Genomic DNA, 25,376 nt, shown 5'->3' on the forward strand with positions numbered 1-25,376 from the left:
TAGGAGAAAATTATAAATACATTTTCATGAAAGCACAATGACATGACACATCACAGACAATACATTTTTATATATGCTTCTTTTTAAGTACTCCAAATTCAAATTGGTTAATAGGCCAGTAGGCCGACAAGTAGTAATAATTGAAACTTTAACACTATTTACAATAACCTGAGACTTTAAACGAAATAATTCCTTTGTTAAGTACTTAAATTGTGTGGTGACGGCAGACAGAAGAGTATGGAAGAAGAAAACATGCTGCGCTTACACCAAATAAAAAATTGGGATAAGGACAGGAAGATGATGATGAATTTCAATGTTATTCTTATTTTTTTGGAAGAAAAGGTCCATTTGACGTTTTATCAAGTGGATTGAAGTATTTTGTGTTGTAAAGGATTTCGTTTGTGTAGATTTATTTACTGACTTTTATGACTGAAACTGAGTATAATGCTCACTCAAATGTGATTCTGATATGCCGTCGGCGTCTATATAATATAAATAGATGTGTTTTCTTTACAATATACTCGAGGAACGTGGAAATTAGATTATTCTACTTCATTCATGAGGAACAGAATGATCATACTATGGATTTTATAGCAAAATTGTTCGTTTTTAATCTATCTTGAAGAGCTTTATTGCGTATCCCAATAAACAGTAACTGTTGGTAACCCTACAAAACAGCCTGTTGCCATACCAAACAACTTTAAAATCTGATTTGCATTGCGTAATTCCTGTGCCATCGTTACCAAAACTGTATTACCAAAGCGGCAATGTAATACAAAATGAGATAAGGTTCCTTCCTCACTTTTGTAGGTGTCATTCCCTCGCGAAGTAATTAAGGAATTTAATAGAAAATGACTCCGTACTTTAGTTAATTATGTTAATCTTAATGAACTTTGAAATACTTGGAAGGTGTAATAATAAATTTAAATGAATTTAAATTAAGAAAACAGTGTTAAAAATTTCAATGAATATAAATTAATAATAGTGTGAATACAAAAAAAAAAATTAAAAAAATGCGTGGGGTGCATGGTATCAATAGTTATAATAAATATTTTATTGACAGATATGAGTACAGTGACTTTCATTTCGATAATATCTTAAAAAGCACCCCACGCTTTTTTTAAATATTTTTTTTTGTATTCACACTATTATTACTTAATTTATATTCATTGAAATTTTTAACACTGTTTTCTTAATTTAAATTCATTTAAATTTATTTTCTATTTTTTAGTTCGTTTTTCTATAAAAAGCGTGTTTTTTAGTTTTTTTAAACTATTATTTATTTTCTACTTTTTAGTTTGTTTTAAAACTATTATTTGTTTTGTAGAATTAAAATTCTCTTTAGTATACAAAAATTTGTCAATATTAGAGAAAACGGCTAAAGATAATTATTGGAAATAAAAATTAACATCGAGTCCTGCCTTATCGACTGTAGAGAAAAATTCTAGAAAAATTTAATTAATTTTCTTATCTTATCGACTATAGATGAAAATTATATAAATTAACAAAAATCATATTTTGCAAATTGAAAAGCCTAGAAGTCGGTGCCTAATGGATGTTACTAAGTTAATTTTGCCACCGACTTCTAGGCCGATGCACCTAAAATTAGTTTTTTTTTTGCTTTTTAGTGTTTTATGAAGTCGGCTTAATTTTTTTGTAAAAAGGTTATTTATTTAAAGCTTTTCAGTGATACGAATAGTTGTCACTATCCATACAAGTGGGAAGTTCTCATCAATACAAAGAATATAAGTCCAAACGAGGTATTTTACATATTCAGTTGTCGAGTTCCCTCGACTTTCTCTGGTCTCCATCATCAGGTCAGCTCTAAACCTTCACTGTTGCATAGGTCTTGTCAATACGAATAATTTAAGCCCAAACACGAGGTAGTTTACATATTCAGTTGTCGAGTTCCCTCGACTTTCTCTGGTCTCCATCATCAGGTCAGCTCCAAACCTTCACTGTTGCAAAGGTCTTGTCAATACAAATAATTTAAGCCCAAACACGAGGTAGTTTACATATTCAGTTGTCGAGTTCCCTCGACCCTCTCTGGTCTCCATCATCAGGTCAGCTCCAAATCTTCACAGTTGAATAGTGCTTTTAGGCGTACACCTGAGTGTCAAGTTTTTACCCTATGTATGCCTACAACTTTTGAAGGTTGCCCTCGATTTCTCAGGGTTTCCATCATCAGATCCTGACCTGATGACTATGGGACCAAGTGGCAGCTATTCCGAGTCGAACAAAAAAAGAATCACGTAAATCGGTCTGTAAACCTCGGAGTAATCGATGTGTATGTGTAACCTCCTCCTTTTTGGGAAGTCGGTTAAAAATGGAATAATTTTATCAAATTAGTGTATTGTCATCGGTCCTCAATAAATCTACAAAGTTTGAACGAAATCTGGCCGTTTAAAGTGGGTCAAAATCGCGCCCAAAGAAGTCGGTTACAAACCTACAAACATACAGGTGAAGCTAATAAAAAGCGTGTAAAAACCGACCCTGAATTTGTAAGAAGAGCAATCTAAACAGGAATGAAAGGGGAGGGTCAAAGAGGTAGGTACTTTGATTCTCATCTCTATGTTGATTTTTCTAAGAAAAAGTTCTGACAAAGTTCGCATTGTTGAGAAGTCCAATGGTGGAATAATTCTGGAACTTGTGGTTGATGATATTTAATTTACACGTATTAAGAGAGGAAACAACAGTAGTTTTTATATCATCTTTGTTCCCTAACTCTGTGCTTCTGGCAACTTTTGACGACATTCGATAGCTTGGAAAAACTAAGGAACTGTATTCTAATTGGCATCGATGATTCAACCAAAAAAAGACTATCTTCGTTTTCATTTGCAATGTCTTAATTTATCAACTACAAAAGTACAAATCTAATAAGAGTCCCCTCGTACCAGTTGCACCATTGAAGAGGACTGGTATTTTGTTCCGCGATACTATTTATTTGTTTCGCATTGTCAATGCCGGCTTCATCTCTATTTACATCTTTTTATATTGCAGGAAATGCAAATCTGTCGTCTCGAACAAAAAGTATTTGAATCGTAACTATTCACGTTTGTTTGTTTGTCTTTTTTTACAGTTCTACAGAAGTAAAAACTGTTTATTTAGTTAATAGAAGTGTACTAAAGCAAATAAATAGTTATTTTGATAGCTGTCAAGGTTTTTGTTGACTTCTAAACAAATATTTGTTATCCGACGTTCGTGGCTCAAATAAAAGTTGAGGTGACACTGTGTAACTGTTGTTGTAAAATTTGGTACAGGACAAATGATTTTCAATTTCAATTTTCAAGGAAAAAAAAAAAACAATTTCACTGCCATCTACTTAAATCTTTCGCGTTTGCCATTCTCACGTCTCAGGCTTAAATATGCAAAAGGCCTGCCAAAAGCAGAGCTAAACTACTAAGCGCCCAGGAATCTGGTCCTTTGCTCCACAAGGAACCTTGGATACCAAACCAATTTAAGTCAAATCAGGATTGCTTTACATTAACATGCGTTACACGAACTCGACGGGGACCTGCTTACGGAAATATTCGGCTTCGGGGCGGTAATAAATCCAGGATGGTTCGGACTGCTCAACAAAACGCCCTTTGGAGTAGTAACTATTAAGCAATCTGTGCTTTGGGTACAAATGAGATATTGATAAGTTAAATAGGAAATGCAAAGGAACTGTATTTATGAAAATGTATCTAGTAATAAACATTGTCTAGTATTTTTGTTGGTAGGTTTAAACTAAAATATGAAAAAATATCACAGACAAACTTCTGAGAAATAGATAAATATTACGTCAGCAAAAAATGTGCACCTACATAAAAGTACAACCACCTTTTTTACTACGAACTTCTACATCAGATATGCAAAGCCTCAACAATAGTTTTATTTACATCAAGCCCCAGGTCCCTTGAGGGATGAGTCTATCCACCGCACGTTTGACCCTGACCTGTGACCTGTGACCTTTGTCACCGGTATGAGGGTATGTTCAGCTATTCGAGGGTCCCGCTTAGTTTGCAGATTGTTTCGGTTTGCGGGATCACGGGGCTTAGATACCGGTAGGAAATGCCAGATGTACTACATGGATGATGAGTTGGCACATATTTCGGAAATTGGGCCTTAAAGGAGAAAGTAAAGACAAAGGTGTAAGTAAGATTTGGCGACAAAACGGTTGGGCTTAGAAAATGTAAACTGGAGGTTCCTTATGAAATTGGTGAGTAATAACTTGAATATGCTTCCGCTCGCGGCTTCGCCCGCGTGGTGTATTGAGAAAAAGTAGTCCATGTGTTAATCCAGGGTACCTGACAGTTATTAAAAAAAAAAACAATTGCAAGCAACAATTTATCCTGACAAAAGAACCGCTACACACCAATGTGGATTGTATAACAGCGCATATTGTACATACGTGAATATTGGTACATACACGTGCAAACAGTTCGTACAACAATAGCCGTGGGTTTCATCCGCACGAATCCCGGCGGCCATTGAACGGCTTTCAATAAACGCACATCATACGAATACTAACCCGATACTTGCAACTGTATGAAAAGCCCCTACAAAATAGTAGCTAGTATAGCTACGATAGTTATTAGAGATTTTCAGTTATACGAAAAACAGGAGCGATCTAAAAATAAATAGACATACTCACCTAGATTTTGAGCTACTTTAAGTTTAGTTTCTCCTTGTTTCTTAACTTCAGCAGTTTTTGGTAGATGAATGGAAGTGAACAGCATGCCAACATTACTCCATCAACCTAGCCGAACTTAATCCACTTACCCAGATAAAAGTTAGCCTATACCTATCGTTATGTTATTTTGAGCTATATCACTACCAAGTTTGTTAATAAACCTTTCAGCCCCTTACATGTAAAACGCATGCATAAATACTTTAAAATTTTACCTCTTATAATATTCTGCGTTTTATATGAAAATACGTGATGTCCTTTGTGTAAAGCTTTATCCATTAATAACAAAAGTTCCTTTGTTGTGTTTCCATCAAAATTCTCGGACATTCACGGACCTCGAATAAATTTGTTTTGGGTACAATATGATTAATTTGTGAATATCTCATAACCCTTTGAATATAAGAGCAGTTTTTTGTTTCATTTGTTCGTTTTAAATAAGGCTGTTTTGAAACAGCTTTTTAGTATTGGAACTGAAAACAGTGTAAAGTTTTAGACACGTTTTAGGTAATTGCTTCCAATCGTAATCGTTCAACTTATTGCAGGATCTTGTATCACTTAAAATTGATATTTATATCTTTCAAGTCGTTTGAGAAAATGGGCACGTAAGCATTTTTGTCACATAAATAAAGTATTATCAATGAGGGTTTTCTAAAATGGCGTCCACGAGGTGGCAGCACCGAGGCTTCAGGTCCAGGTACCTGTCAAAGCTCTTATCTTTACTATGTACCGTGAAGGATTTTAGTGATTTTTTATTTTATAATTAAAGCAGTAAGTACATTGTTGTTTTACAATTAAAATGCCGCAACAACAAAACTAAATCATATTGTGTAAACAAATTCTAGTACATTACGTTATCTACCTTTCAATGAGCTTTTCCTTAGTACCAGTGACTTTTGCACCCGTCTTTCTGAGCTCAATTTTAAGTTCGGAAACCTTTTTCTGACCGTAGTCCATAATAAAATCAATAACACTTCCAATATAACAGAATTTCAATAAACAATAAGTTCGGCACCGACAATTCCATACTATTTGACAGCTGTTTGGACCCGACGGAGGCAGAAAAAGGAGAGAAAACCCTCATTAGGCAGTATCTGATCTGATACAGAAAAACACATTCATTCATGGGAGTTATAACTCCTTATTTATTTGACTCTACAGCACCAAAATATACGCTCATTAGGGTTTATTTCACACTGGATTTTCCTAAATACCCACCATGCTCATTTAACCCAACATCAGAGAAAATCAATACCAGTATCCTCTTAATATTCCAAACACGGTATCTAACCCATTATTTGAAAAGGACCATGATTTACACAACATATCCGGATGGATCGCAAATCGATTAATCTACTCGATAAACTCGACCAAAGCGCCTACATTCTAATTGGATGGGACTGTTTAGACCACCCGACGTCCATAGCGTTCACAATGATCATTAATTCCTTTATAACCACGCAGTAAGGATGAGCGGAGATGCCATAAGCCAGATAGGTCAGCCTTCTACTAGGTCAAATACGTACGGTGGGCGTGACCAGAACGAACCGTTACGAGTGAACTAACGAGGAGTTCGGATTCTTTGAGGCATCTGTCAACAACTTTTGATATCACGAAAAATAGGCAACTTCCAAAGAAGCCGTATAAGGGCGTAGTCAGTTACTTTCGACGTCCACCGCACACCTGCATTTTGCCGCGCTACTTTCTCAGGAGATTTTCCGTTATGGCACCTCCGCCTCTCATTTTGTTCTCCGTGTGTATAATTGACCACTGACTCTCAACTCCCGTAAGAGTCACTACTAACGCCATCTAGTTAGCGTGGCAGTACTAATTCCTGGTCCTTAAGTACGCATGGACGATTTATTGATTATTTTGTACTAACGATTTTATGATGATGATTAAGGAGTACTTAGCGAAACTGTGCAATGGTACATTTTGGTTCGTTGTTTTGTTCTCTTTTAAGTTGTCTGAACCATTCCCAAATAATTCAAAATAAAATAAGAAATCCCTTAGGTATATTGTTGACCATTATTATTATTACACGTCAATGGAACTTAGTAAAAAAAAATACTTATGCTAACGTTACTTTTTCTATAATTAGTGTGTTGTTGTTATGCAGGAACCCTCTCTACGCATAAACAAAGAGAAAATTAACTTCCATACCTATTGTTGTAAATATAGAGAACAGCTTATCTCCTGATATAGAACTGCATATTGCAAGCAATATTATTCTCATGCATCGTAGCACTGCTAAGAAGTTGTTGCAATATTGCTACGCATTTTCCGTAGGCGCTTTGCTACGAGTTTTATTACAAACTTGAAGTAGGAAAGGACTTAAGTTCACTACAATATTACATTCAAGTAATGAAGATTTCATATTTGCTCGTATTTTGTAATTGAAGTTATAAGAAAACCATAGACTGGGAGAATTAAATTTTTATTAAAATAAAAGGCCAAATTTTGTAAAAGATGGAGTATAAATACAAGACCATTTGATGATTTTACCGCTAGTTGTAATGTATTTTAGTATACATGTAGACATTTGGAAATACCTGTATTAAATCTAAATAGATTTTTATAAAAAATGTGCATGAATACCTAGTAGTGAGCTAGCAAAAACGTTTCGCTTACAAATGACAGACGTGACTAACATTTGAATGGAATTTGGGAAGACTGGTTTACGTAATGTATTACACCTATTATAGTATTTGATGAGCTTTGCATGTTTTTTTTTTTTCAGGTAACAAAGCAAAAAGTACCGTGATTTTAACATTTTTGACTAACTTTAGGCACTAACAAATCTATATTATGATGCTGTAGAGTTTGTATGTCCTTTTGTTTGCTTGCTTGCTTGAACACGCTAATCTCAGGATTTATTCGTCCAAATTGATTCCAATGTTAGATATTCTATTTATCGAAGACGGATAACGTACCTAGGTTTTTGTTTTACCGGTCGCGCGGAGTGGTTCCCTCAGGACACGGGTGAAACCACTGGCGGAATACAGTTTCTACATGAACATCTGTTGTCACGACAATAACTACATCAAAGTGAAACCATTCGTCTCTATACTGAAGTAATAAAATACGTATTACCTTAAATGAATATCATTGCATGTACTGATAGTGACTACGTGCAGTGCATGTACGGTGCATGCGCGTATCTCACGAATCTACCAATTTTTATTATGATGCAAACGTGCACTGATAAAATAAGATCCGAATTTTGCGATTGATATTTTGTTCATTCATCGTTTTCGTAGCTACTTTTGCCTGTCAAGTGCCTGGTGACGCCATCATCATCTCCCGAGCCTTTTCCGGCATCCGTTGGGGTCGGCATCCAGTCTAACCGAATGTAGCTGAGTACCAGTGTTTGACAAGGAGCGACTGCCTATCTGACCTCCTCAACCCATTTACCTGGGCAAACCAACATATTGGTAAGATTGGTTGTCAGACTGTTGGCGCCATATCCTGTAGTAAAACTATTACCTACACTTTTCTAGCATTTTATGACTACTCTCTACTCCTTAAAAAGTCGTCTTCTGCCGTATATACCCTTCAGGTGTTTCAATATTTATAGTGATCCCAACACTATTTTATTTCTCTGTCAACGTGTGAAATAAACATAAATTCTAGACAAATGAGATGTAAAGGCAGGTAGGGTTTAGACCAAAATCTACGTACCTAAAAGGACCTATTTTGTGGAGAATAATACAAAACTATGTTGAGCATAATATAATAAAGAACTTATCCCAAACATGATAATACTCGACATGTAAACTTTGGTATCAATTGAATCTGCTGTAATCGATTCATGAAACACGAAAACCCGTGTTCAGCTAAAGATATTGTAAACATTATTATCGATAAACAAACATCGGTAATACATCAGGTATCGGCGTATTATTATGTGAAGTTACAGCCTCACCGGTAACGCAAGATAAAACAGTTGTAAGCACTTGAACTTGATAGTATTGTTTTATCTTTCAATTTGGGACTGACATGATTCACGATACACAATTCTATAATGAAGAGGAAACATTATTTGTTTGTTTGTACCCTGAAGGCTCCGAAACTACTGAACCGATTTGAAAAATTCTTCAACTGGTGATTAGCTACACTTTTTCCGAGTAACATAGGCTATAGTTTATCCCGGAATGGGCAATAGTTCCACGGAACGCGGGTGAAACCGACTAGTTGGTAATAATTTTGTTTCTACGATATCAGTATGTGATCTCCACCAGTCACAAGATAGAATTTCATGGGCAGCATGACAAGGCAATTAATTATTAATTATGGGGTTTTAGCTGGCAAAATAAAGGTATACTTAGTTATCATGGAAGAAGGAGTTGGAAAACCAATTCGGCAGGCTCTATAGGAAGTTATTTCGTCAAGAAGCAAGAGATGATTGTGGAAAGCAGTAACTTCATAAAAATGCGTAAAGAATCACCGTGATTGATTCGAAGAGAGTCGCCTTTCAAAAAAAAAATTGTATCGAAATGTTTTCTATAATAGTTACCTATTTTTAAATCCAAGTAATATTTTACGCATTTTTGTTATAATACATGTTTAGTTTCGCTTCGCTGAATCACAATAGATGTTTTTTTGTACGTATTTGTTATGAATGATAGGAAAAACTAGAACATGTTGGTTTACATTATACACGAAATAATTTGATGTTTTTGCCAATATCTGTTTGTAAATAAATTACGTTCTATTGTAAACATGATTGGTTACCTATATCCTTGAAATTGTAGAGTACCTACCTATCGTAAGTATTATCCTTAATAGAAATGATATTTTATTATGATACCTACAGCAGAAAACGGACAAGTGCACGTCAGACTCCGCTCCCCAGGGTTCTATACTTAGACATAAGCATACGCGATTTGCCGATTGCGTATCTAAGCCTATGAAAATAGTTCGTGTATCTAATCTACTATGAAAGAACCCAAAAAATGTTGCAACGGACACAGTAAAACATGTAAGAACAGTTTGTAAGTAAATATTCTCAAATCCTATAGGTTCCCTACAACAACGAACTGTTATGTATTTCGAGTTCCAGTTTGCTTAATACGGGAATCTCAACAATACATCAATATGTACTAAGTACATGTCGTATCTGAAAGGCTATCCTGAAGCGACGGGATGATGTGACCACCATTTGTCTTGCAAGCGCACTTTGACTGAGAATTAGGTCAGCACCCTATCGCTTGATGTCGTGTTACTAGAAGTGGTTTGACATACGAGTCGGATAGAGAACTTCCTTTTTTGACCGTGGGACAATAAGTCCAATTGATATAAAGAATGACACATTAGTTTGGACTACTTATCTAGAAATTCACTTTGGAACACAGAATTGGATTCTATTTAAAAAAAGAGAAGAAACTTTGTATACTTAGATATGCAGGGTCTAAATTAAAATACATGGTGACCATATAAATCGCTCTTCGACACTAGTGGCATTTTCGACAGCAGAAAATATGTATCTAGGTATGCTGAAAATGAGTTTTGATTTGCATTAAGCTAAATGTCAAAATGATTTTGACATTCATAATTGGCCATCATTGCCGACATTGGTGGACATTTAAAAAAAAAACATCTGCACTGTACCCCTTCCATTGTACCAAGATCTTTGTTAGTCTCAATGTTTAATGAGCATACCCTGATGCAGCGTTTATCATCACGGACAGTTAATAGCCTTAGCACTATTGATTTATTTCTGCCAAGAATAATGCAACTAGGGCAGGAAAAACTACATTGAATATTCTGAGAGAAAAACGCTGTAAGACAATATAAAGTGTAGGTAGACGAATGATCTACCTACTTTTTACATTGTCTTACAGCGTTTTAGTGTTATAAGCAGCCCCGGATCTAGGGGGGGGCAAGCCGGGGCCTGTGCCCCGGGCGGCAAATTCAGGGGGCGGCAAAATCAGGCGGCTGCCAAATTCACCCTTCACAGACCAATGGATAACGTGTTGTAGGTTCAGAGTAGTAGATAGATGGATAACTCATCATTTATTTAACTTTGACCACGGAATAAATAATAGCACAAGTACAGCTATTTCATGGCCATATCAACTTGACCGATACCCTGCACCACTGCACGAACATTTATTATTCACGAGGCGAAGTTTTAGCAAACTAAAACTGATTAAAAATTATTTGCGATCATCTATGAGCCAGGAACGCTTATCGCATATATTTATTTTTATTTTAAATCCTACATCACAGATTACTGTAATGGTTAGGTACCTACAGCGCCATCTTAACCTATGGTGCAGGGTGTGCGCATGACCCGGGCGCCTTGCTCGGTCTCAGGGGCGCCACGGGACGCCCCACCACCAGGAAATTTCGATGAAATTACATTTCGATACTGACAAGCAAAGTTTCTAAAAAAGTCGCCTTCGCTTTACGTGGCTACTTGTTGCTTTACAATGTCCTTTATCAGGTACTTTTGTGTCGCGGGCTCAAAAAATTTCGCGCTCGCTTCGCTCGCGCAATATTATACGTGCATTGCCTCAATGACTTTATAACTCAAGTCCACACTGCCTTAACTTTTATAAGTCAAATGCAGTAGCGGCGTAAGCGGGGGCGGAGGGTGCGGTCCGCCCCGGGTACCACATCTCGGGGGGTGCCATCTTGGTCGACACATATCTGCATGACCAGGATGGCGCGGGCAGAAGGGACAAGTCACATTCTTATCTGCGAAGCCTAGGTTCACTACCATTTACTGTTTCATTTTATTTATATTCAAATTTTAAACAAAACTACGACAGAGCATGCGCGAGACATCGAGGCGGTCACCCCTCTCAGTCCGACTGTCACCCCTCTCTTATATGTTTGCTTTATCTGATTACTTAAATTAATTCCTCAAAGTTAGAAAAAAAAAATCCGCTCGCTTCGCTCGCGGTTCTTTCTTAATTTCTATTTTGTTCTGCCCTTGTTTTTTGAGTACTCAATCTAACAAAAATTTAAAGCACCGAAGTAGCAAAAACAACTGACGCTCGCTTCAGTCACGGTTTCTTTTTATTTGTGCTTAATTCAGAGTTAAATTACAGTCCTCAAAAGTAACAATTAAAAAAATTCACTTTACAGTGGTTATTTTTAAGTTGTTTAGGCGCTATTTGTGAGCGGAGGTGGAGGACTTTGGTATCCCACATCCAAACAATTTTGCGCAGCTGCCTCACTTTCCGGTGGTTTTTTTTTTCAAACTTGTTTGAGTACTTTTGTGTTAACAAACTCAAAAATTTCGCACTCGCTATGCTCGCGGATTCATTTACCGTTTTTTTTTTTAATTGGGATCTTTTGTGTCCTACATCTCGAACATTTTTGGGGCTCACTGTAGGTTTTTTTTTACTACGTGATTATATTCTGTCGTTTTTTTTTTGGGGAGGCGGGGGATGCTCGATAAGTAGTCCGCCCCGGGTGCCACCCGATGCTACGCCGCCACTGGTCAAATGTAGTAAAAAATATATATTTATGGAGTCCTCAAAAACAAAAAAGTTTGCTTGCTGCTTATTACAGCGCTTTTTTAAACTAATTAACCTTTTGTGTCCCAAATTAAAAAATTTGCGCGCTCGCTTCGCTCGCGCTTCTTTTTACATTTACATCGTTCTGTCTCGACCTTCATAACTTAGACCGCCAACAGTTTGAGCCTACAATGAATTTGACAAATTTTTTGAAGTCCTTTACCTACCAAATAGTGCACTTCATTCGAACGTTCTTATTTATATTCCTTGTAACTACTCTAAGTACTTCAATACATAGATGGCGCTTGGCTGATGATTGCAACCAGGCGCTACATGAGCTAGAGACGGCCCTGCCTGCCTACATATTGATAGCTAAAATTATATGGATGATAAAGGTGAAAATAAACATAAGTAGGTAGGCGGGGCGGCATTTTGCAGATTTTGCCCCGTCTAAAAAAAATTGAAGATCCGGGGCTGGTTATAAGGTTTTATTTCAACCTTTATGTAAAGTAAAAATTACTTATCTCTCAATATTTGTTGTATTAACTTGTCTATCATAATTTAACAGGTTGAGACAAACGGTGTTTTATTATTTGCAGTGGTTTTTTGGTTAGAAAAACTTAAGTATTGTAATAGGTATGTTTAAAGCACAGGATTTAGATTTGATTGCTGAAAGCAGTTATTTACTAAATGCAATTTTAAAACCATTTTACCACATTTGACTCACATTCAACACCAAAAATTAACCCTCAAGAAACTCAAAACCTAAACTGGACACATTCTCAAGCAACCATGTTGACTTGACTTTGCAACACAAACGACTAGGGACAAACTTAATTACGCGCCTTCTAATGCGTCCAATCTTACTTGACCCGTCTCTGGACTATCCGTCTTTGTAACTCGTTTTACTTGAAAACCGTGCGGTTTGATCTAGGGGTCATCTTAGAGTGGTGGTGGAAGATGGATGGAGGCACGGAGTCAACAATGGGTGATATGTAGCCAGGCGTCGCTGGCCGGTAAGGTGACTCCAGATAATGTCTGTTTTAAAGTGGTGTAAGTGAGCTTTGAAAAATGATTTGTTTGTGGTATTTTGTTACTCTTTCAAGACGTATTTGATGTTTAAGTATTCCAAAAAGTAAAGGTAAATATATTTTAATCAAAATCGATCCCCAAAGATATCTTTGAGCTGCACAGTCGTAAATTTATTAAGGCGACGAATTGGTCAACAATAATGCCATAACCGGCACGCGCATCTAAGGCGCCAAAAGGGGTCGGAGCGTCTGAGCGGGGCGAGGATAACAATACGCGCGCTAGCTTATAACTAAAAGTCGTAAGCGACAAAATGGTTTTGTAATTTTATTATTTAGAAATGATAATTTGATAAAAATTCCTTCTACAATTTTAAAGAGTATGAATATACTCAACTACTAAAAAAGTTAAGAGGCTTAAATCGGTCCCGTTTGCCCATAATATGTGAATCTCTTTTCAAAAAGAGGTATGTTTGATATATTTTTCTCTGTTATAAAAGTTACCTAATCATGTTTCTACGTCTAACAAAATAAGGTTTATATCATGAACTTTAAGGTAACAAAGTTGTATTTTGATCCGTTTTGTATTTACTGAGAAAAATTGAGATCCTTGGCGCCAAAAATTCCAATTCGTCCTCTTAACGGCCATTTTTGTTGCTTGTACTTGAAGAACTCCGAAACTAATGAACCGATTTGAAAAATCTATCACTTTTGGAAAGCTACACTTCTACCGAGTAACATAGGCTATAATTTTATCTCGATAGCGCGGGAAAACCGCTAGTTTGAATTATAAAATAATTGCTCAAACCAACAATAATAAATAACTAATCATTCACATTATCTCTGCCGCCCAGCGCAGTCGCATTACGTACAGTTATTCCAATTTAAATCGCCAAATATTACACCTTATTCAAACATCATAATTTAGGACAAAACCCACATTACACCGAACATTTTATACCGTTTGAACTCGTATTTTGGTCTAAAAATTGCAAGTTAAGCTTCCAGTTACGTGCTTTTAGTTTTCCATCCATGTTTTTGTGAAACAAATCCGGAATGATGAATAGACTGTAAAGCTACATGGCTTGAATGCGATATAACAGTTCCACGCATTTTATGTTCATAAATCTACCTGGAAATACATTTTACGAAAAATAGTTTTCGAGAGTTGAGTGTGGACGAAATACAAAAATATAGGGGCTTGTGGTAGCCTGGGCCGCGATTCTCCTAATTTTACTTAAGCGTCATACGATTCACGTTCGACTCGATTCGACTGAGATCCGATCCCGACTCAATTACGATTGAAGGGTATGTGGCATTCCGCTATTTTTTCTTTGAAATAAACGTTTTTATCCTTTTCTGTCATTCAATAATGAATCATTTTGTCTGCAAATGATTTACGATTGCAAAATGATTGTACAGCAAACTACCGTATGGGCCAAAATCACCAAAATAGCAGACCAATCGCACACCAATCAAATGTCAATCGAATGCGATTGGTCTTTTATTAGTAGCAGAATGCCCGATATGGTTAAAACTGCTATTGCGATTCGATTTCTACTCGATTTAGACATTATTAACTTAGGAGAATCGGGCCCCTGTATGGTCAGTTTAGTGATTACAAAATCTGTAGTAAATTACAACGCTGAAAAGTTTTTTTAACGTGTTAATCGCAGGAACTAGGTACTAGTAGACCAAATTGAAAACTTGTTTCACTTTTTTTTATTTATCGAGGCAGGGTACTTTTTATCTAGATATGCGGAGTACTTCACACGGGACGCGAGGAAGGGATATAATTGTATATAAAATTAACCCCCATAGGGCCCATAACTTAACAACAGAACCTTTTAATACTTAAAAGCTTTTCATTAGCCTTGTTTCAAATATAATTATTCTTCGTTACATGTATCGTAATTGAATGAGCCACAGATATAAGAAAGTATAGATTGAGCTATCGTTTGTAAGCAACAAGTTACTTGGCATTGCAACTTGGCAATATTACCAGTATACTCGCTTTACTGTATTTTAAAAGGAAAAGCGGTGCTTTGAGATGGTTTTTCTGCCATTTTCAATTTTATTATTGATCTAGCTTGTGTAACTGCTGTAAAACTTAGGCAACTCTTGGTATATAATATTAGAGTTGCTATAAATACATAAATATAAACGTAAAAGAATAATTAAACTATTATCACCCGTGACCTTCAACGAATCTTTTCATATTACAATATTTGCATTTTATAAAAGAACATAAATGAAATACCTCTTACATTCAAACAATGCGACACAATAAATCTACACCAAACATTAGAACAAGATAACAACCAAAAAATACGTTATAAATAAATCGCTTACCGTTTTATCCAGGAACCAGCTTCCCGGGAATATTAAAGGCACGTACGTTATCATATAAACCATCGAAGTCCACGACACTACGTTCCCGGTGACGCCATAGTACTTCACTATAATATCCTGGATTATAGTGTACTGTGTCCACTGCATAGAGTTCGAAGCTGAGTAAATCACAAACATACAGAGGATGACCCATCTGTTTTGTTTCACGTCGTAGATTCTACCCCTCATGCTCAAATTGTCTATGACGCTGCATGCTATAGAACTTCTCCTTGACACTTCGCCTTCAAGACTTATTTTAGGAACCTCGGGTTCTGCTGGGTTCAATAGGTTGGTATGCGTTAAGCTCTTCTTCGTCATTTCAATTTTGTTGTGTCCTTGTTTCAATAAAAGTTTATAAGACCTTAATCAATAAAAGTTCGTTAGGCCTGTTTTCAATAAAAATTTAGGCCTCTTATCATTAAACGTCCGTTATTCCTTTTAAACTAAACGTCCATAAGGCCTTTTACAATAATTGTTTGTAAGGCCTTTTTCAATCAAATGTAAGCATATTTTCTATATAAGTTCGTAAGGCCTCTTCTCAATAAAACTTAGGCCTCTTTTTAATAAAAGTTCATAAGGCCTTTATCCAATAAAAAGTTCGTAAGGCCTGGTTAATATTTATAAGACACTGTTTCACTGATATTATTCACAGATCACAATATTTGGTCCCAAGTTTTTTGTCAGGATGACTAACTTTCTAGCTAACTAAGCCTACCTTAGATAAAATCTATCAGACTTTGGTGATACCGCTGTTTCTGTTAGATAATCGGCAGAATAAGAGTCAAAGAGATGATTTCTTGGAATTCGGCTAAACAGACTAATGCTTGTAATCTTAGATATTCTTTGAGAGTATTTAGCTGCTTAAACTACCTAAGCAGCTAAATACGTCATGTCAGTTTTATGGAGAATATTAGAAGAGGTGATTTCAAAATAAATAATATTTGCTTTAAAAATTACATTACTTACTATAGGGAAATGCTTATTTCATAATCTAATTTCTCAGAAGACAATCAAGCAATGCAAAGGCCAAGTTTCCACAATATCAATTCTAAATCCACTGAAGAATTAATAAGATTAAATAAGCTTTTTTTTTACTATAACGCACTTTATTTAAAAAATTCAAGATGGGCAAAGTTAACCTACCTAATAAATACTTTAAATTAAAGACTAATCTTTCCCGCCACAGATTTTCAAAAAAACTACAACTTTCGTACAGCAACGTATTTAAACTGCAGTAACATCCGTCTGTCTAGCCGATTTTAAGGAGTTAACAACAGAATAAACATTCGCTAAGCTAAACGTTTTATCAGTGATGCTATAATTGGGTAAATCCATAACCTACATAACGAAGCCATTAGTGTCTGAATCATTTCTGAAGTATCTATTACCGAATGCATTGGATAGATTTTGACCTTGAAAGGTATAGCTAGCAAAACAACTTTGTCAGGCTGTATCTAGTTTGGGACCCGTTGTATTTTTTGCTGTTTCTTCTAACTTAATAATTTAAGTGGATGTAAACGAACAACGTGCAAGCTAAATAAATATCTAAATAAATGAAAAATGAAACAGATAGTTTTTAAGATGGAGCCCTAGTCTTATATGCTGCAAATGTTTACCGTTAATATAACTTACTTATAGTAAGAAAAACAAAACACAGAATTTAGTAGTAAAGATAATTATTACAGGAATTATTACAAATATTTCAGCCACAAAAAAAAAACACTTTTTAACGACCCACGTCAATCTATAACCGGGAGCTAATATAAACTGTGGTAAAGGAAAAACACATGACTTTAATTAATAAGTAAACGCAACGCATGACGTTTCAAATTGGTCGGTTAGCGGCGATAATTTCATGATAAGAGTTGCAGTGTACACAGTGGCAATGGCAATGATATTGTGAATATCTCCGTGAGAAGAGCAAGATAGTAATTATTATTACTGCGTTTGTGGTTGCTATTATAGGTACTTACATTTATTATTTTGGTAATAATTATTTAATCTCATCGTCGTCGTGGTGGCCTAGTGGGCAAAGAACCAACCTCTCGAGTATGAGGGCGCGGGTTCGATTCCAGGTCAGGCAAGTACCAATGCAACTTTTCTAAGTTTGTATGTACTTTCTAAGTATATCTTAGACATCAATGACTGCGTTTCGGATGGCACGTTAAACTGTAGGTCCCGGCTGTCATTGAACATCCTTGGCAGTCGTTACGGGTAGTCAGAAGCCAGTAAGTCTGATACCAGTCTAACCAAGGGGTATCGGGTTGCCCGGGTAACTGGGTTGAGGAGGTCAGATAGGCAGTCGCTTCTTGTAATGCACTGGTACTCAGCTGAATCCGGGTAGACTGGAAGCCGACCCCAACATAGTTTGGGAAAAAGGCTCGGAGGATGATGAATTATTTAATCTCATATCACGAGACCGCCAAATTGTACGCTCCCTGCTAAATATTATTTGCAGAGGCAAACCAACACATGTCATATTAAGCTGCTTTCTTCTTAAAAATATTCATATATCCGAATTGAGAAACTCATGACTCCACCTTATGAGGAAGTCGGTTAAAATCAGGTATATTTTTGCAATTAAATTCAGCATCATAGTACAACACTCTACACATTAATTTACCAAGTTTCAATGAATGCTTTCCTAATGATCCAACGATCAAAAAATGGCCACCCAAACATAGTGGCAAAATATCTTCCCGTTTTAGATATAGAAAAGTAACAGTAAAATAGAAAAATAAATTGAACATATAAAAACAAAATAAATACAGTCAGAAAACGAAGGGGAAAACCGTGGACCGGTAAGGAAAATAAACGTAAAAATTGAGATAGCATTATACTTTATCAAAGTCGCGCTTGAGTACTGATTGCTTACAAATTATTAAATTCGAAATATATTTATTTTGATGTAGGTATTATATTGAAAGTTTATTTAAAATACTGAAAAAAGAGTTTTAATTTGAAAGGAAAATGCCTTTACTTTTTGCTACGAAAATATTAGTCACATGTTTCAGGAATAAGTGCCTATGTACTTTACATTGCTAGTATGAAGGTACAATAAGAAAATATGCATGGCCAGCATTTTCTTAATTATTCAGACAATCTCTAAACTATAATAGACTTAAAAATAACGTTCTTATAATCATTTTAAACAGCAATAATTTTCTGCAGTGACCTTGTCATCCACAAGTGCATTTCTCATTATTCTTCCATTACCACATATATCATACGTAGTTAAGTCCACATTACATTAATACACGAACAAACACCTTTAATCCTACAATAACAATCCACTCGTTACAGCTTAGCAATCGAATTACTTGAATGGAAAGATTAAGAGCATTAGTCGCGCGTCATTGGCTGAATATACGCCGATAACTTTCTGCAGATACTTACTTACTGCCTTTAGCTTTAACTTTAGATATGTAGGTCAATCGATAGGAGAATTAAGTGAATTAGAACTTAGAAGTACTAATTTACTGTATGATATATTTGCCTGATTGCCAAAAAGGGTTATTTATTTACTTTGCGATTAAAGAACTGGTGACATTCAGAAAAATAATAGGATTTGGAGTTTTTTTTGTGACAAAGTCTGAAATCCGAAATGGAATGTTTAAACCTCTTTCTCGCTTAGTTGGGTATCTAATAAATAAAATAACAACTGATATTTTAGGTACCTACAAGTAGGATTTAATGAAGTTATTATAACTTCATGAGTTTATTTTATACTTAGACATGTATATTTTGCATAAAACCTATGAAATCAACAAAGCGTGACACAAAATATTATTATAATCTCTAATTACCTACAGTTTGGTCACGGACTGCAAGTTAAAATCTCATTAAGTATTCAAGAATAGTTTTTCATCTAGGTATACTTCACTACATTCAGTTTCGTATATTCTGACCAAAAACTACGTCTCAACTTGAGTAAGGCTGCCTGTCCACCGGAGCGGAGCTAGGCGGCGGAGTGGAGAAACTGAGAAATATTAACCAATACGATTGCACAAAATCTCCGCTCCTCAATCCTACAGACAGGCAGCCTAAGGGTGGCCAAACTTAACAAATTAATATGCAGCTTTTTTCAACTCCCGACGCAAAAGGGGTCATTATAAATTTGAGCACTAAGTATATCTGTGTCTGTGTACTTGTGTGTCAGTCTGTGGCACCGTACCTCGTAAAGGGGTAAATTGATTTATTCCATTTAAAATGTAGTCTTATGTTAGAAGTATCACGATATTTCGACTGAAATGTCGGCAGATCTTTACTCTCATAGTCCGATGGGACGGCAATCCGACACGACCGGAGTGATCAGGCTCTCTGATGCACGGGTCTATCAACCACCAACTTCCAGGCTCCGGGCTGCTTCGTGAAACTTTTTAAAACCCACAAAGCGATTTCGGCCCGACCCGGGAATTGAACCCGAGACCTCGTGCTCAGCGGCCGCTAGACTAACGAGGCAGTTATAGGTGTAGGTATGATACCTACCACCCTAATATTGCGTGACTTCGTCATCGATCGAGTTTTCTAGCCTATGGCGTCATAATTGATTAACTATGCCATACAATCGTTTGGCCGAATGAAACAAATGTGCCGAAAATCTTATAACTTGCAAAGTCTCTAAACAAGTACTCTAATTGGTCACGTCAAATTCAGCTTAGCCGGATGCTAGGATAAAGATACGATCTAGCTAGACTATCAGTGTATATCTAAATGCTACCAGTCGGTATTAATATAGAATTATGTTCTTCAAATATGTTAATATTTTGTTATCTTGGAAATAAATTAAGAAAATGTGAGCAAACGATGAGGTACTGAATAAACGTCTCACTGTATCCGTATTCCGTAATTGACTGAAAGCAAAAAAATATTATCTCATAATACCTACACTAATTTATTCATTAATGACGGAGAGCCTATATGCATATAAATACTTAATAAGTAAGTCTATAATGGCTCTTAAAAACAATTTTATTGCGTTTTTCTTTTCACAGAACACGTCAATTATATTGATATTTCGTCCTTCAGTAAAGTCCTTCTATTGATAAATAAATACCTATTATTGTACTGTCCTTGTGACGTTTGAATGTCTAGCAGTTTGTCAGTAAGACACATGTGGGTGGACAATATAAACTTCTGAGACAAAAGGGAAGCAGCCCACTGTACGTTATAATGTACATACAGACGTACTTACGTATAATTTTATAGTGAGTAGGTAGGTACCTCTTTACGTAGTTACAAGGCTATTTTTAGATAGTTAAGTCACTGTTATAAAGTCTTTTGAAGTGCCCATAAAAAAATTGCTATCTGTAAAAAATCGTCAGTAAGTAACTGTATATGAACAAGTACGGTGAAGGCAAAAAATTACAATAAGTTCTTAAATACGTAAAATATGTTTCTTTTTATTGTTGAAAGAAAGGCATTTTTTTTAATAGGTGCGACCCCTGTTACTTTTTTTGTAATCAAGAAATAAGTATCTAATGTAAAATGTTTACAATACTTTTTAACTCATTCACTAATGTAAACAAGTGAGAATGAATTAAAAATCTTACCTCACCATACCACGCATCTAATTACCTACGTGTAAAAAAAATGTTGGCATATGTTTTTGCTGACCGTAATATCTACTCAGAAACAGCGTGAAAGCGACCAAACATAACCTACAAATTTTGCCGCAATATTGTTCCAACTTTTCACTGTAAAACTTATATTATTGCACTAAAACACTTCACGAAAACATCGTTAATAATGCAATACTTGATTGTGATAACACAACACTAGCACACAACTTTTATGTTCGTCTTTCGTCAATATAAAGACGGGCACTGATTCACGAACTGTGTTCCTCTAGTGTTCCTCATTTGAAGTTATGGTCCGATGCCCGACAGCCAATGGGAAAGCCGACACACACAGCTGACCATTTAAAAAATTACGCGATACAAAATAATGTTTACGAATTGATCCCCTTCGAACCTTTGAGGTTATGTGAGGTGACAGCCAGGGTGAAAACGCGCATGCGTGTCTACCGGCGTTAAAAATAAATAAGGTCGAACAAAAAGTTTTTAAATTAATTTGCTGTTTTTAATCTGTAGCTGCGACCTTGAGCGTTTTGGCGCGCATTTTCACGAAAATTGAAAATTGTAATTTATAATAAAGTTACATTTTTCCCGTAATTTCGATTATGGATGATTTTTTGTTGGATCAGCAGTGACTTTATACTGGAGTGGTATGGATTACTGTTGTGGGTATACTGATTAGAATTCATCAATATTATGAGTAGGTAGGACCGTCAGACGGGGTGGTAATAACCATTAACTTTGTTATGGCAGGCTGTGAGGATTGGGGAGGTCTATTACTCATAGTTTGGTCCGCTTCGCCCATTTCTGAATAATTGAAATGTTATATGATAAACCATGATGTGAAATGTGACTGTTTACGAATATTTTACTCACTGAAAAATCCTGATACATAAAAACATTTATTTAAAACAGTTTAAAACAATGTCCTCCAACCACAAGAGTGACAATACAATCCATTTCGGATAATTGGATGCTGACGTACCCCTTTACATAAAATAAACCTTAACCCAATAAAATAAGGTTTAAATTCAATATTTAACGCAAATGATGCTTTTAACTGGTCAAGCATGTGTACGTTCCGTGGCGTTGATGAAAATCAATCGATATTCGTCCATCGCATTTTATTAGTTATTTATAAACACTCATTGAGTCTACGTATTGTTATTTTTATTGATTTGTTGCACCTTTGTTAAAAGTCCTGCTTATCTGGCTATAACTATACTAACATATGTCATTAGTAGGTGGGTACATAATTTGAGAAAGACTTAGAATTATTTCAGTCTTCTATCTAAATGGTTTCTAATCTCAATAAGATTTATCACAAAGACTTAACTGTCTTAAGTCACTATTCTTCTTCCTGCTAATGATAACATAGCGTTTGCGAAACTAACTAATTATCTCGAGAATATTAAACCAAATCTTATACTGAAATAACTTCAGTGAGTTTAAGCGTTTTCACTGATAAAGTAAGTTTTGTTTTTGTCTCCTATACCTAAAGATTTTGTTATTATTTCTACCACTTTTCTTTTACCAGACTTAGGACTCGATCTAAGAGACATCGAAACGTCATTGGTATTCACACCATACCCCACACCACCAATTCTGCTCACCTATTTACCGTTACCATTCCTTTTGTTATGTATTGTAAAAGGTCGACTTAGGGGGAAGGAACCGGTTGATTCGATAAGTTCTGTTCAAGACTGGTTGCTTGTAGTAACTGCCATCTGTCTTCCGTGATACATGGCGAGTCAGGAGTTCTGTAACTGATGTGGTGACGTGCTGTCTTGTAAGTGGAGTTCGATGGATTAAAGTATTTCTGTACCAGGTTCAGGAAAGGAGTAAACTTGTGATGTAATCCGTTGATAGTTCATTATCATGAAGGCATTGCATTGCTTCCATCATTTATGTACAGAATCTAAAGTTTAGCAATTCATTTAATTATGAAGCAAATCTTTACGCATATTTTTGGAAGCGTTAACCCACATATGGCGATATGAATCTTAGCAAATTAGTACGTTCAATAAAATCTGAAAAATAATAGGTAAATGTACAATAAAACTGCTTATGTTGGATGCAGTTTTTAATTACTACGTAACACTGAACACATCATAATATTTTCGCAGGAACATGTTTTTCAGTTTCCAATTACAGAGACAAAAACAACGTTTTACCCTTTTTCCGACAGCTTTTATTCAGCAATGGAGACCCATACGTTATCAAGCTTTGGCTTTTAACAAAATTAAATACCGGCGCGAGTAGCGAGCGGCACTCTTCCAATTTTCAAGGACTCTCTCATCCTACCCTTCCCACGTCGGTTTTAACTTTTAACGAAATCATTTAAATTGAAAATGTAAAAATATACCTGGGGTAGTATGTGTGTTTTAATTGCTATATCACTAACTGTATTGTATTTTAAATGTTGTTATATTACCGAAGCTTACAGGAGGTAATTAATTCATTAGTTAACTTATTAAGGAAATCCGAGATCAGTTCGTTTACACGGTAAATAAAGGCCGGATTTACTTGGTCTGGAAGAGACATACATAAATACAATACCTAATCATTGTAGCTTAATGGAATTGATCCATGCATATAATAAACCATAAGGTGCTTTAATCATGAAGTTTTTAACTTAAAAAAACTTTACTAGCTAATTAAGTAACTTTAATTATAAATTGACTTTCAATTTGTATCGTTGCAGGTTTATTTTAAGCGCCTACATTAAATTTCTTAGCAACGTCTATCAGACCAACGTAAGCGCCAATAGACAGAACGATTGAACAAAAACCTGAATCCTGATATACTACACAAAGCTTATAAAATGAATGAAAAACCAGAATCTAGGTCAGGTTTTTAGCAAATGAATTATTGGCACTTCTGAATGCTTCCTATATTAAAATAGTTTTTGATTTATTCCAAATTGCTGCAATGCTTTGCTTCGTTATATTGCGCAGGCAAAAATTTCAGGCGCAAAATCATTTAGGCAAAATTGCTGTTATTTTTCTTTGTGCATGGCAACAATAGATGTAATTTTTAATTGAAATGTACTATATTATGGTCAGGTTTTACTAGTTACCGATAAAATGACAGTTATCCGATAGTTAACGCTATTTGCCAGATAGACTGCCTATACATAATTGCTGAAATGAAATGTCTAAAAAACATAAGTTGTAGTTTATCTGTCAGATAAGTTCCTGACTGACTATCAGAGACTTTATTAGTAAACGGTGAAACTGGCCATATTAAGGATAATCTACAAGGGACTGACTGACATGCTAGAAAAACACCCATTATTATCCTAAGACATGAAGAACATTTCCGTCTTCCGTGTCCTAAGCTATTTTTTATAAAGTTGAAGAAAAGTACTAACAATGGAAAAAGTACCACAGTAGTGTCAAAACCAAAAGTTCCATTGCGTCCATCAATCAAAAGGTTTTTATAACCAGGAAAGACGTACCTGCCTGAGTTCCTTTAACTTATTCCGGCATTTTAGCAAAGTTGAGGGACGTTAATAATTCACTGCATTTTTAACACGCTTATATTAGCTTCACTTTTAACTATGTGTGTAAGAAAATCTTGGAATCTTAATTTGACCAACATTGAACCGATTACGATGAAATTTTGCACACGCTCTGGATTCTATTGACAATACTTGATTAGTAAGTATTTTAATAGTAGCGATCATTTTATTTATAGTTTATTCCACGTTTCACAATTTCTATTCATCTCCATACTGTTCTGTGAACCCGAACAAACTATAGGCCGACTAAAATTTTCAGTACTCAAACCGCATAAAAATCCGTCAAACTGAAAACATCCTTTTTTTAATTCGATTAGTAAAGTTTTTTTTATTATTTAACACGCTTACATTACAGTTTCTATTCAATTTCAATACTATTTATTTTTTTATACAATGTACACACTATATATACAAACTTAAACTACTTATCTTTATACGTCATCCTCCTGCCCTTATCCCAATTTTATTTGGGGTCGGCGCAGCATGTTTTCTTCTTCCATACTCTTCTATCTGCCGTCATCTCACAAGTAACATTCTTTCTTACCATATCTACTTTCACACAATCCATCCATCGTTTCTTTGGTCTTCCTCTTCCACTATATTCGTCCACGTTCATACTCATCACCTTCCTCACAACATGACTCTCATTCCTCCGCATCACATGCCCATACCACGACAGCCGGTTTCCACGCAGTTTTTCTGATACCGGCGCTACTTTCA

At 35.6% G+C, this 25,376-nt stretch overlaps 1 protein-coding gene across 10 annotated transcripts in view; it reads right to left on the reverse strand.

The window, feature by feature from the left end:
* The window catches only part of LOC124629756 (uncharacterized MFS-type transporter C09D4.1), an 87,983-nt gene extending 66,552 nt beyond the window's left edge, over positions 1–21,431 (reverse strand). Inside the window, exons 1-2 of one of the 10 annotated variants that reach the window (XM_047164035.1) lie at positions 21,222–21,431; positions 15,519–16,262 (exon numbers count right to left, since the gene is read on the reverse strand). In XM_047164035.1, the coding sequence (XP_047019991.1) occupies positions 15,519–15,875 (357 nt within the window). In that variant the 5' untranslated portion in view covers positions 15,876–16,262; positions 21,222–21,431. Of the gene's footprint in view, positions 1–15,518; positions 16,323–21,109 lie in introns of those variants that run through there. The other 9 variants (XM_047163953.1, XM_047163810.1, XM_047163654.1 and 6 more) reach the window with 9 other exon arrangements.
* Between the last annotated feature and the right edge of the window lie 3,945 nt (positions 21,432–25,376).

Source organism: Helicoverpa zea, chromosome 1 (genome assembly GCF_022581195.2).
Source record: "Helicoverpa zea isolate HzStark_Cry1AcR chromosome 1, ilHelZeax1.1, whole genome shotgun sequence".
Taxonomy (NCBI): Eukaryota; Metazoa; Arthropoda; class Insecta; order Lepidoptera; family Noctuidae; genus Helicoverpa; species Helicoverpa zea.